The sequence below is a fragment of the Pteropus alecto genome, unplaced genomic scaffold, assembly GCF_000325575.1.
Source record: "Pteropus alecto unplaced genomic scaffold, ASM32557v1 scaffold3, whole genome shotgun sequence".
In the NCBI taxonomy this organism is placed as follows: domain Eukaryota; kingdom Metazoa; phylum Chordata; class Mammalia; order Chiroptera; family Pteropodidae; genus Pteropus; species Pteropus alecto.
The window spans coordinates 6526051-6539604 of record NW_006442484.1 but is presented as its reverse complement, the minus strand read 5'-3'; the positions used below and the strand labels follow the sequence as shown (position 1 = coordinate 6539604).

Sequence of the window (13554 nt, the reverse complement as noted above, 5' to 3'; positions counted from 1 at the left end):
CCCTTCCTCTCACTGCCCCCAACAAAGGACTCATATCCAGTGTATATAAAGAGCTCTTATAAATCAATAAGAAAATTGGCAAAAGACTTGACTCCACAGTTCACAAGAGAATATCCAGATGGCCAATAAGTATATAAGACAGTATGCAGCTTGACTAGTCATTGAGGAATACAAATTCAAACCACCATGTGATACCACTACATACCACCAGAATGGCTAAAATGTAAAGAAGACACGTAGCACCAAGTGTTGATAAAGATATGGGACAACTGGAATTCCGTAAATCGGAATAACCATGTTGGAAATAGGTTTGGCAGTATTTACTAAAGCCAAACTTACCCAGTATTTCAGTGATTCTCTTCTTCTGTACACACTCAATAGAAATGCAAATATATGTCCATCAAAAGACATGTACAAGACTTTTTATAGTAGCTGTATTCATAATAGTTCAAACTGAAAACTTGACAAAAGCCCATTAGTAGTCAACTAAATGCTAGACTAGAGCAGTGAAAATTAACAAACTATAACTGCAGTATGGCAATACAGACAAATCTATAAACATATTTATATTAGTTATTCGTTGTTGTATAACAAATTATCACAACTTTAGCATTTTAAAACAACACGCATTTATAATCTTATTTCCTGTGGGACAGGAATCTGACACAGTGTTCCTGAGTCTTCTGCTCCAGAAGTTCTCACAGGCTACAATCGGGGTGGTGGCCAAGGCTAGGTTCTCATTTGAAGACTCAACTGGAGAAGGGTCTCCAGTTGTGGTTGTTGGCAGAATTCAGTTTCCAAAGGGCTGTTAAACTGAGGTTCTCCGTTTTTAGCTGGCTATTGGCTTGAGGCTGACCCCAGTCGTTGCCACACAGACCTCTCCACAATAACTTCTTACTTCATCAAAGCTAGTAAACCAAGAAGGCAGTAGAGTCTGCAAGCAAGCTTTGCTGTATTCTGTTGATTAAAGCAAATCACAAGCTCTACCCATACTCAAGGGGAGGAAATTGCGTAAGAGTGTAAATCCAGGACGTGGAGATCTTTGGGGATCATCATAGCATCTCCTTACCATAATGTTAGCAAAATAAAGTTCAAAAAGAGGCACAACTCTTAGAGATCAAAATAAGGGTTATCTTTGACGTGGTTAGTGACTAGAAGGGAGCCCAAAAGGGACTTTTGGAGTGCTCATAATTTTCTGTTTTTTTGATCTACATGCCGATTACAAAGGTGTGTTCAATTTGCAAAAAATTATCAAGCTGTAAACTCATGATTTATGTACTTCAATATATCTATGTTCTACTCAATAAAATGTTTTTTAAAAATGATGACTGGATTGCATCTTTACAAATTTAGATTTACTTTGGATATTCTCTCTGTAAAATTTTATTTAAATGTATAAAATCACAAGGACAAAGAACAAGAGGGGAGATAAGAGCAAACGAGAAACCTCAACAAGTTTTGAAAGTAGATAAATGGTAAGTAGTAAGCAATTTAGCTGAGAAAAGAAAACTGAAATCTAAACCTGAAAAGGGAGGAGGGTAGGAACTGAGAAAATAAAAAGCAAGCCAAGTCACATTGCAGAACTCTGGAGAGGCTCAGGAATTGGAGGTACCAGATATTTGTGAGGTTAGGGGTACAGATGGGACTAAGAACGAGGACTTGTTGCTCTAATCTAGTATTTATCTAGTTGACTGCTAATGGGCTTTTGGCAAGTTTTCAGCTTGGACTATTATGAATACAGCTGCTATAAACATTCTTGTACATGTCTTTTAAGGGACATATATTTGTATTTCTATTGGGTGTGTACATGATTCTGGAGATTTCCCTCTGGAGGAGCTGGGCCAGAGAGGTTGTGGATTTGGGAGTTTGTTTAGAGTAAGCCTCCAAACTGAAAACAAGAAGGTTAATTCAAAGTCCACAAACTAAAGGGTGAGACATCCAACCTTCCTTCTTTTTTCAGTTTCCAGAGTGCCGTTGGCCAAGTATAAATGTCTCAGGTGAGAAATTAAGAGCATTATTCTTTACAGAAACTGACAAACCAAAGAGAAAGGCCTGTAGGATAATGTTTGTGGATTCCCTGATGATTATTTTTTTTCAGTGTTTTTTTCTCCCTTTATTTTATTTTATTTTTTTAATTAAGTTTATTGGGGTATCATCGATTAATACAATTATATAATTTTCAGGTGTACATTATGATTTCACATTTGTATTTCCTATTGTATGTTTACTACCCAAAGTCCAGTTTCCTTCAGCTACCATATATTTGATCTCCTTTACCCACTTCACCATCCCCCTACCCCCCTATATTTGACCGCTTTCACCCCATCTTCCTCCCTCCTCCTCCACTACCCTCTACCCTCTGGTAATCACTAGTCTATAGTCTGTGTCCATGAGTACCTGTTCGTTTGTCCTGTTCATTTGTTGCTTTTGGGTTTAAATCCCACATATAAGTGATATCATGTGATTTTCAACTTTTTCTGTCTGGCTTATTTTGCTTAGTATGATTATTTCAAGGTCCATCCATATTGTTGCAAATGGCAGTATTTTATCTCTTCTTATGGCTGAGGGATCCTCTGATTAAATTGCCAAGAAATTTACCTAATAATTCTACCTGGAAGTCCATTAGTTTATAACTTTTGCCCATATGTACAGTTTCTAAACAGCATTCCAGTGCTTCTCTTAAATATGAAGAGAGCCAAAGGTTATCAGATGTTTGAGGAAAGACCAAAACAGGTAAACTAAAAATGGAGGAAATAAGGCAATGTGAGTATCAAAAACTTAACAAAACAATTGTATCATAAGGCAGAAGACACTACATCTGTGCAATAAAAGGAAGTTAAAAAGCAAAGGAACAGAAAAAGTATTTTTAGAAATAATTAATCATGTTAAAAAAAAAATCCTAAGAATGCATGGAAGATAAGATTAAGGAAATGTCCCAAAAACTAGGACAAAAAGATGAAAACTGGGAGAGAAAAGAAAATTTGATGATCAGTGTAGGAAGTCTAATATGTGAATCATCAGAGATCCAGAAAGAATAGAGTAAATGAAAGTGAGAAATTGTTAAGGAATCACGATTTCCCAGAAGTACTTGAGTTTTTAGATTAAAACTGGTACCTACTGAGTACCCAGCACAGAGAGTGAAAACAGACAATACCAAGGAACATCATGAAATTTCAGAATATCAAAGTTAAGAGAGGATATAAGTCTTCTGGGCAGGCAGGGGGTGGGTGGGTAGAGTACATACAAAGGATTGGAAATCAAGAATGACAGCATACTTTACTAAAAGCAAGAAGATAATGGAGCAATGCTTTCAGAATTCTTGAGGAAAATCATCTTTCACCTAGTTTTATATCCAAACTATCAATGAAATGTGAGAGCAGAAAAAATACAGAGTTTCTCTAAAGTATACACTTCTCATGCAGCCTTCCTTAGGAAGCTATTTATTGGAGTATGTGTTCATTCCATCAAAACGAGATGATTATCCAAGAAAGAAGACGACATGGGACCCAGGAAACAGAGAAGTGCAGGAATTTACCAGGAGGAAGGTGAAGAGAATTTCCAAGGTGGCAGCTGCTCAGTAGGTCTAGGAAGCATGCCGTAAAGATTCAAAGAGGATAAAGAGTTCCAGGAAGGATATTGCCAAGGAAAAAAAACACATGGCCCACTCATTTTTAAAAATTACATGGCATGCCCGAATGTACTGAGAAGAGATCCATGTTTCTATCTTTGAGGTTAGGAATAAATTAGAAACAAGTATAGAAAACTGGGCAAGCAGTTTACAACAAAAAATGAGGCAGTTGTTGAGTCCAGAGGACACAAACTATACAAAATACTCACAATATACTAATAGTTGTGAAAATATTTACATGATTACAACAAACATGGAATATTAACATGATCAAAATTGTTCATATAACCATTGAAAAGTTAAAAATGAAGAATTGTAGGGCTGGTGAGTGGAGTGTAAAAACGTTAATCTTTCATGATTTATAGTAGGAGGTCATTGGAGAAATACATCACTTAGAACAGTTAGTACTGTTGTTAGTTGTACATGAGAATCAGCTGGAAGGCTTGTTAAAACGGGTTACTGGGCTCTGCCCTCAGAGTCTCTGATTCAGTATACCTGGAGTGGTGTCTAAGAATCAGCATTTATAACAGATTCTAGGGACTATACTTTGAGAACCAAAGATACAGAAAAGTGTAGGAAAAATACCAGGAAAAAAAACTTGAAAGTGTCTTTAGGTAGTAGACATGGAAAGGGTGGTGCAAATGACCGCTGTTTCTTTTATAAATTTTGTTAATACTTTTGACATTTTAAACTACAGTTGACCCTTCAACAACACAGGTTTGAACTGGATGGGTCTACTTTATACTTGGATTGTTTTCAATAAATACACAGTCAGCCCTTTGTATCTCCCAGGTTTTGTATCCCCAATTCAACCAACCATGGATAGAAGACAGTATTTTCCATCTAGGACTGAGAATCCACATATGCAGAGGGCCAACTATATGCATTGTTCTGCAGTATTTTACATGAGGGATTTGAGCATCTGCGGATTTTGGTATCCACAGGGGTCCTGGAACCAACCCCTCATGGATACTGCGGGGCTGTAGTTAAGTTGTTGGGGAGTCAAAAGTTATATACAAGATTTTCAATTATGCAGGTGTCAGCATTCCCTAACTCCCATGTTGTTCAATGGTCAGCGATGTTTTTTTCACTATATATTTTGATGCGAAGTTTCTTTGAAACCAAAAGAGATGTCCTTACATCCTTGCATCTAAATTCATACTCTTCACCTACAGCAGAAACTTTTGGGCCTTCATGCAAAGCCCATATACTTTTATTTTTCACATAGCTCTAACAAAGCAGATTAACTGGTACAGGAGCTTAAACACCACCATCTGAGTCTACGTAAAGAAGCACAGAACAGCCTACTTACCTTGGTATTTCCTAAGCAGGTTACTGTCATGCTCAGCACTATACTCAATATTCATAATAATAACCTTAACTCACTAAGAAATGGTTAAGTGTCTGGTATATTTTATCCAAGGAAGTAAGGGAAGTTGATATCTTTAGATTTCATTTCAAGATGAAATACACATCAGTTAGCTAGAAAATTCCCTCTGTGGAATACTTCACTGCTGAATTAGGTATTGCAACATAGTCATTAGGCCTATAATTTACTCTCAAAATGCTCTCTGTGGCACTTGTGGAGAAGTGTATGTTGCTTTCATCGCAAATGGCTTCACTGAATAACCCATTCTTACTTCCTTTCAGCTCTGCACCAACTTTGGCCGAAGAAGCCATCTTGAAGCAGAAGTGTTTACTGACAACTGAGCTCTAAGGGATCGCCTCCTCCCTACCTGTAACTGGAATGCCTAGCACTCTTCAGCAGTCCATCCTGGAATCAGTTTCTACTGAAACCTGTTGGATTCAGGAGCTTGTCTTTTACTCATTGGGTAAAAAAGTTCTCCTAGATTCGACTTCGACTCCATGAAAAAAACAGCTACATTTTCCGTCCAACTGGAAAGGTATAATTACACTGCATATTTTCCCAAATGAAGATATCTGGTCTTTTACTTTCTTTAATTTTATTAAAGTTTTAAATTCCTGAAATAAGGGAATTACTTTCCCTGTGGTTTCCTTCAAACTCTTGGCTCCACCTAGTGGTTATAATTTTTCATAATGTCTCCATGATGGCCGTCTCTGGTAGTCAACAGCCTATTGAATGTTATTTCTCTCTCTAGTATCAGGGTGAGTGTGCTTGACCTGAATGCCTGTTAGAGAAATTGCGCTTTCCATGCATTACCTGGAAATCAGAAATTTATGAAAATAATGAAGACAATTATATAGGTAGATTAAGTGCTAGGTTTTTTGCAAGAATTACTAAAGAGAAGTTTAGAATACAGAAGGTTTTCAAATATCACTTATACTTTTGACTTCTTACTAGACTGGCTATCTTAATGCTTCAGGTTTACATCAAGGTAAGATAAACCTTGAGAAGACCTATGGGGAAGTCAATTGCCTGTCATATTTTTAGCCCTGCTTTCCCACAGGGAGCACTCACATGCACCACACATATTCTGCAACTTTTCAGCTTGGAAAGGGCAACAGTAGGTTGAAGAAACCCTGAGGCATTTACCGCAGGCCCCCACACTTCTTCCTTAGCCAGATGGGGAATGCAGGCCTTCACAGACTCAGGTAATGAAGGAGCAGCACAGTAGTCTCTGGGGCTGTCACTGCTTCGTATTGGTACCTGTTGGGACATAGGCTCTATTTCTTTTTAACATAAGCTGAATAAATTTAGAGCTTATAAACTGAACAAAATAAAAATGCCAGGACAGAAATGGGGAATCGGGTAGGGTCGATTTTGTGTTTTGAACACCTGCCTTGTCTGAAACTATATACAACACACTGAAAGAACTCATCTCACATTACATTAGAAATTTTATGTTAGTTTTAAAAATTGTCTAGAATTTCCTCATCACTTTTATTCTGTACAAAAAATTCTAGATGCTAAAGTAGTGTTTGCTCATTAAAGAAAATAGAGAAAAGTATAAAAATAACCACCTGCAATCCCAACATCCAGATACTGCTTTATCTTTAAAGCTTTTGAATGCATAAGGTAAACCTCAGTTGCTGTTGGGAATGAGGATGATGTGGAAACAATGTTGGAAAAGTCGTTGTTAATCCCTGTTGTCAAGGACTGATATTAAAACTATATCTCCTGGAATTTGTTTTTTAGTTTTCTGCCCTGTGATGTGGATGTAACTAAGTGCTCATTTATGCTGCTCAGTATAAAAGACCATCCAATTTATGATCTTTAAAACTCCTTGGTTTAGACTATCCTGGGCTCCCTGTAGCATAATCATGCTCAGGAAAACACACACTAGTGTCTGACCAGAAAGCTCAGGAATTTTAATCTGCATCATTTCCCAGAGAGCTGTAGAGGTTGGAAACCACTTTTGCACAAAACAGTTTTGCTGAAGGAAAAAAAGTTAGCACTTCTTGCTGGCTGCTCCCCTTAGCCATTATGCTAAGCTTGTGAATTTCATTGGTGGAGCTCTTGCCAATTCTCAATTGTAAAACAAATTTTCTTGCAGCTGTAAATGACACCTAGAACCAGGGGTTTGACCCACGACATGTTGGACTGGACATCAAATTTTCAGTGTACCAACAACCCTAAATGTACTGAAAGGTTAAAGTTGTGCTTCCAACCACAGAACAGTTAAGGCATTACTATCTTGGGAGGCCTAAATTTCTCATCCTCATTTTAAACTTTCTAAAATTTAGGTATTGTTAAAAATATTCTGTAACCTTGCCAGTCACAATATCAATAGGGACTTTCTTAAAGTTCATTTGAATCTCAAGTTAACGGGAAATTTCATCTCAAGTCCTGACATGAAGTGATAAATATGGAAATTAATACTTTAATGATGGATTAGCCCTGACAAATTAGGTACCTGTCAAGTATACCTTTCCTGTCATATCTGCTGCTGGTGCCATTGCAGAGCTGCTGTAACACTCATCTTGTTCTGCTCATCTGCGAATGGAGAGGAGGGAGGGGCAGGGCTGAGGATATCTTAACATGTCGGGGAAGGGGAAAAGTCTATGAAGAGAGAGAAGCATGCATGAGTCAGTAAGGGCAGTAAGGGATGCTAGCAGAGGGAGATTTGAGATGATACTGGATAAGAAGGCAGGCTGGTTACACTGAAGCGGAAAGAGGGACAGCTGTGGAAGCACTACAGGCGGGTGACCTTCAGGTCATAGGACCGCATTCCAAAGATTAGAATCCACCTGCACATCTAAACCATCTGATAAACTAAGTAAAGGTCTGATCCTCAGATGAGATAAAATAGCTCTACTTGCTATTCAAAATGACCTGGTTGGGCAGGAAGTTTTTCTATATTTAGATGAGGTTCCCATGCAAAAGTACAATAGAGCTAAAAAGAAATATTGGCAATGTTTAATTAGGAGTAGTGAGAACATGTTTGAAAAGAGCAAGAATAATAGTTTATTTCAGCACTCCAGCTAGAAAGCTGATAGCATTCCTCCATTGGAAGGCAGCTTGGAGGGGATTTACAGCTGAGATAAGACCCAGGTCAGCAAAAACTAACAGAACGCTGCCTTAGCCACAGGCTCACCTACTCAGTGGTTACTTTCCCGATTTTCCAGGACCAGATTTTACTCTGGTAACTCATTAACAACGATGATAGGACTGATGACTGTGAGCGGATTTTAGGCAAGCGCTTCCTTTGTCCTCTTGCCATTGCCTCGTTGGTCTGAGGGGTGTTGCTGCCTCCACTTTCTAATGGTTTGCTGTGAGAACACTTAGCACAGCGCCCTGTCGTAGCTGGAGTGCTGCAGGCCTTGAGAGAGCAGAAAGGACATGAACCTCAAATCAGGCCACTTTCCAGCCCTGGTAGGGGAAGGGAGAGTTGGCATGGCGGTGTAAAATAAGATTGGTAGGTTTCAGCTTTCTGCCCTAGACTCTTCTTCAGAACTTGTAATCAATGAAATCCTACTTCTTACTATTTGTCAGTAGTATACATGGGAAGGACTGGTTGGTCTTCCATTCCTGCCCTTGTGGAAACACTAATGTACAAAAGAATGATTAGGTTCCTTTGACCTTGATAAATTTAGATGTACCTTTAGCAGCTTTCCTTAAATGTTCATGTTGTTTTAAGAAAAATTCTTTAAAAAAATATTTCTTATTGTCAACTAACTTTTTTTTTAATCAGCTTTTGCATAAGCACAGATGTTCTTTGGACAATCCAGGATGAAAGCCCTGAATTGTTCTTCCATCTTGTCTGCTCATCCTCTTATGCTTCTCACTTCTAACTAAAATTGTTGCCTCTGTCTTCTCTGAGATAAGGCCCAGAATGAAAGCTCAGGTGTTAGAGCAGAACTACTTGGCAGTCACTTACATAGAGAAAAATCTTTAATTTTTTTTCTATAACTAAAGGTCTTGAGAAGCAAAGTCTTGTCTTCTCATTTTACAGCAGGGGTCAGCAAACTTCCTGTAAAGGGCAGAGATAGTTAATACTTTACTACTCAGCTCCGCTGTGGCAGTGCAAAAGCAGCCTAGACAGTAATAGTATATGCTGCGGCATGGCTGTGTTCCAGTAAAGCTTTATTTATAAAAATAGGTGCTGATTCTCGATCTCAAGATTTCTAGATTAGTAGGGTGGTCCCCTGGCAAGTCACACAGGTATTCAGATAGGTTCTGCAGCGTCGTCTGTCACTTGGGGGCACCTGCCATTTCTAGACGTGGGCAGCCTCCGTCATACACGGACAAGATGCAGTCGTGAGTGCCCAGCTCTCAGACAGTCTTAGTGAGGTCTCCTCACCAGTTTCCGATTAATCTTGCCCTAGCCTTGTACTTACTTAAAAAGTTGGAATCTTTTGCAGACTGAAGAATGTGCATTTCTATATTATTTGTCTTTTTCCCTCTCAAAAATTTAAATACTCTGGTTCTTGAATGATCAAGAGGAAGTTGGAAGCTTTTCTTACCTATCAGCCCCCAGGCTGAAGAGATTTGTCTGGATTATAGAAATGGGCTCTGGGCCCAACTCCGCTGTGTTAATGTGATGATAGAGCCATGAATATTTCCAGGAGAAGATCCGTATGTCTCTTTATTACATACTTGAGACAATAATTCTGTCACTTCCCAGGATTTCTCTTTATCAGAGAGGTGTCTTAGCACAGAGTCCTTGCTCTTTTTATCTTCATATCTGGATATGATAGATAGTTATGAGGACCTCACTAACTATTTCGTATTTACTTTTTATATGTGTAAAGCTCTGCAGTAACTTTTAAAGTATAATTTATTTTTATATCACGTGCACTATTCATTCAATGTATCCCACGGTTTTATATGACTTGTGTTAGAAGCACTGCACTGAACTGTGAGTTGTTAGTATTCTGAAATGACAACTGTAGATGTGACCACAAATAAAGCTTTTGTGAAACACGGTTTTACGAGCTGTCTCAGTTTCTCGGAAGTGTAATGCCTGCATGCGGGCTTATTCCTGTCTTCAAAAGCATCGTTAGATCAGTTAATAGGAACACCAAGGAGTGAACAGAAGCAGCACCACAGGTTTTGGTGTGCATTTTAGTACGTTTGGTGTGAATTTGGGAGTAAGAGGCATTTTGAAAGTTTAAGAACCTCATTGGTCATATGCTATATATCCTGGAAGGCGCAGTGGTCATTCCCAGGAGCCATGTGGTCAGTAGAAACATAGCTCTACATTTAATAGTTCCGAAACTTTGAATAAATTATTTAACTTGTGCCTCCATGCCTTTGTCTGAAATGATACATTCGGAGTGCGGTGCAGCGTCTGGTAGAGGGTAGGTAGATGCCTGTCTTCTTCCCTTCATGCCCACACCCCCTGAACTTTCTCCAGGTTTGCATGGTGCCATCCCAGGGGAGAACAGTGCTGCCAGGGTGTTTTCAGGACTTCTGCTGGGCAGTCAGGTAGCACCATATGATGTTGGCAAGGCTTCTGAGACGTCTCATCTTCCCCTCTCCCCTCACTCTCCAGATAGGCAGCATTGGGCCTTGGAAACCAAGGAGCTTTTCTTAGGCTCTTCGGAGGTGTATGGGGAGAGGCGGGAACCTGGGCTCAGTCACCAGTGCCGGAAGCTCTCTTAAAAGGGACTTTTGGCAATAAGGAACCAAAGTCACTCTAACTTAAGCAAAATGACTAATTGTAAAGATATGGGAAGCTCTGAACCAACAGGAAGGTGGGAGGATGGGGAGGAAGTGTGGACTTGTCCCTGGTCGGAGCAGCCTGGCCTTTGCCTACTGCTCCCACTGCAGGCAGGGAGCTTCGACGGGGGCCTTGAGTTGTGTGCCCAAACCTTGGCCTCAGGGCAGGCCACCTGACAAGGCTTCAGTTCCCCAAAAGGAAGGGAATGGTTACCAGAACAACCGCAAATGAACCATGCTCCACAGAAAGGACTTTCGTAGCCAGCAGAAAGACGGGGGGCACGAAAAGGGTGACTGCAGAGCTCAGGGTCGTAAAGCCCAAGAAGAGGAACTCGAGGTTGTTTCGGTGGCACAGTGGTGGTCCGTCTCAGGGTGATCTGTCCCAGCGGTCGTCCAACCCAACTGTACTTAGATTCCGAGCCTCTATCTGGGACCTAGAGAGGTGCAGAGCAGCCCTTCTCTCCACAGCAGGGTCGCCCCTGCCCACGTGTGCCCTGGGGCGCTCCCTAGCCCTCCGTAACCAAGTGCCCCATGCAAACATAAGGGCTAACTTGCATGCTCAAATTAGGAAATTAGGATGTTGGTGCAGAAATAGATTTTCAAGAAAACCTGGTCCCAGCTCAAAACAGAGATCAGAAAACAGGTCCAGCAACATTGCCCTAGGTCACACAGCCAGGGGCCAGAATTTGGGTCTTGGCTTCCAGGGTACTATGCCACTGGTCTCTTTAGGCTACTTCCCTCAGCACTGTTAATCTTGGCTTCCTGTGCCACAAAGAGTAGTCTCCCATTTTCTGCTGCACCCCTGAGGCCCTTCCTCCCTGGGTCCAGAATTTCCACAAGAGAGGCTTATGCACTTTAAACCCTCTTGGCTCCAAGCAAAACCTCAAAGAGAAAACCATAGCATGGATCTGGAAGGTCCCACATACTTCTGCCATTCTTCAGGGCCCCGGAGGTCCTGGGACAGCCCCTTTTCTCTTCCCTGGGTGGCAGCCAAGATTTCCTGCCTCAGAGTGATCTCTCCACATTCTTGACAGGTTCCCAAATCCCGCTGGTCCCTTCCCTCTGAGAGCCCTGAGTACCACCTAGCTGGCAGACAGTAAGAGTAGGTGTTCATAGGAAAGTCCCACCCATGCCCTAGGAAGCTCTCAAGTGGCTCACCACTGGTTCTTTTTTTTTTTCTTTACAAAAGTTTTTACCATTTAAAAGGAAGAATCACATTAGATTAGATACTCAGACCTTACTCATCTCATAGCTGGAAGCCTGAACCTTCTCACCAAACTCTCCCATTGCCCGACTCTCAGCCCGTGGCAAACCTCCATCCTAATCTCTGTTTCTATGAGTTCAGCTTCTTTAGAATCCACACATGGGATCACATGATGTTCGTCTTTCTCTGTCTGACTTATCTTGCTTGGCATAATGCCCTCGAGGTCCATTCGTGTTGCCTGCCACAAATGGCAGGATTTCTTTCTTTCTCATGGCCGAATATTATTCCATTTATATATGTGTGTGTGTGTGTGTGTGTGTGTGTGTGTGTATGTATATATATGTATGTATATGTGTATATATGTGTGTATATATATACACATATATATGTATGTGTGTGCGTGTGTGTGTGTGTGTATATATATATATATATAGATCTATCTATCCATCTATCTATCTATATATCACATTTTCTTTATCCATTCATCCGTTTATATATGTGTGTGTGTGTGTGTGTGTGTGTGTGTGTGTATGTATATATATGTATGTATATGTGTATATATGTGTGTATATATATACACATATATATGTATGTGTGTGCGTGTGTGTGTGTGTGTATATATATATATATATAGATCTATCTATCCATCTATCTATCTATCTATCACATTTTCTTTATCCATTCATCCATTCATGGAAACTTAGGTTGTACTGACTACTGTTATAATCAAGATATACTGTTGAATAACGCCACTGGTTCTTAATTTAGTTTTACAGCAGGGACCGTCTTGCAAATATGGACACAATTCCATGGGCTCATTGATCCTCTGGGAATCCTCAGGTTGGAAGCCCCTGCTCTGGATTAATGATAGGAATGTCAGGCCAGAGGGGGTACTGGGAGTGGAGAGGGTGGGGAAGCAGTAGATCCACTTGGGCAACTGCTGGCTCCCCTCACAACTGTCTATAGCACTGACCAGACATAAAAGCTCAAATGCTTGCTTCATGAAGGCTAGAGGCACACAAAGTTCTCAGCCTAAAAAATTAAAGAACACAACACTTGAAATCACCGGTTTTATATGTTTTCTTATTAAGTTACAATAATATATAGATCTATCCTATTGGAACCCTGTCCGTCCACCCCTCTGCCTTGTCCTTATAAATGGGGGTGGGAATAGTACCTGCCTGATGATGTGGTGAAGGTTAAATGATTTAATACTAGAATCCCTTCTCCATCCGGGATCTCTGCCCAGACCCCCTCCTAGCTCCATTTGGGCATTACACAAGCACCTCAAACTTCACATATCTTAAGCCAAATTTAAAATGTTCTGCCCCAACCCCCACCCCCTCACATGCCCAAACTGCTCTTTCTTGGCGGTTCTGATCACAGTGAATTGTCTACCTACCCTTGACTCCTCTCCCTCCCCTACTGTGTCCAATCAGTCCTCAAGTCCCCGTGCCTCTGTCTCTGAAATGCCTCCCTGTTTCTGTAGCTACACCCTGCAACCAAGTCAGCATCTGCCTTGAGGTCCTGCAACTGCCTTCCTGTTGGTTTCCCTGCACTCAATCAGATGAATCCATTTTCCAATTATGGCCCAAAATGAGGTCATGCTCCTCCAATGCCTTCCCATTGCCCTAAGCA

At 40.6% G+C, this 13554-nt stretch overlaps 1 protein-coding gene across 3 annotated transcripts in view; it reads left to right on the top strand.

The window, feature by feature from the left end:
- The window catches only part of EPB41L5 (erythrocyte membrane protein band 4.1 like 5), a 144075-nt gene extending 134098 nt beyond the window's left edge, over positions 1 to 9977 (top strand). For all 3 annotated transcript variants that reach the window (XM_015596719.2, XM_015596718.2, XM_015596717.2), the window contains one exon: positions 5279 to 9977. In XM_015596719.2, the coding sequence (XP_015452205.1) occupies positions 5279 to 5345 (67 nt within the window). In that variant the 3' untranslated portion in view covers positions 5346 to 9977. The remainder of the gene's footprint in view (positions 1 to 5278) is intronic.
- The last annotated feature ends 3577 nt before the right edge of the window (positions 9978 to 13554 follow it).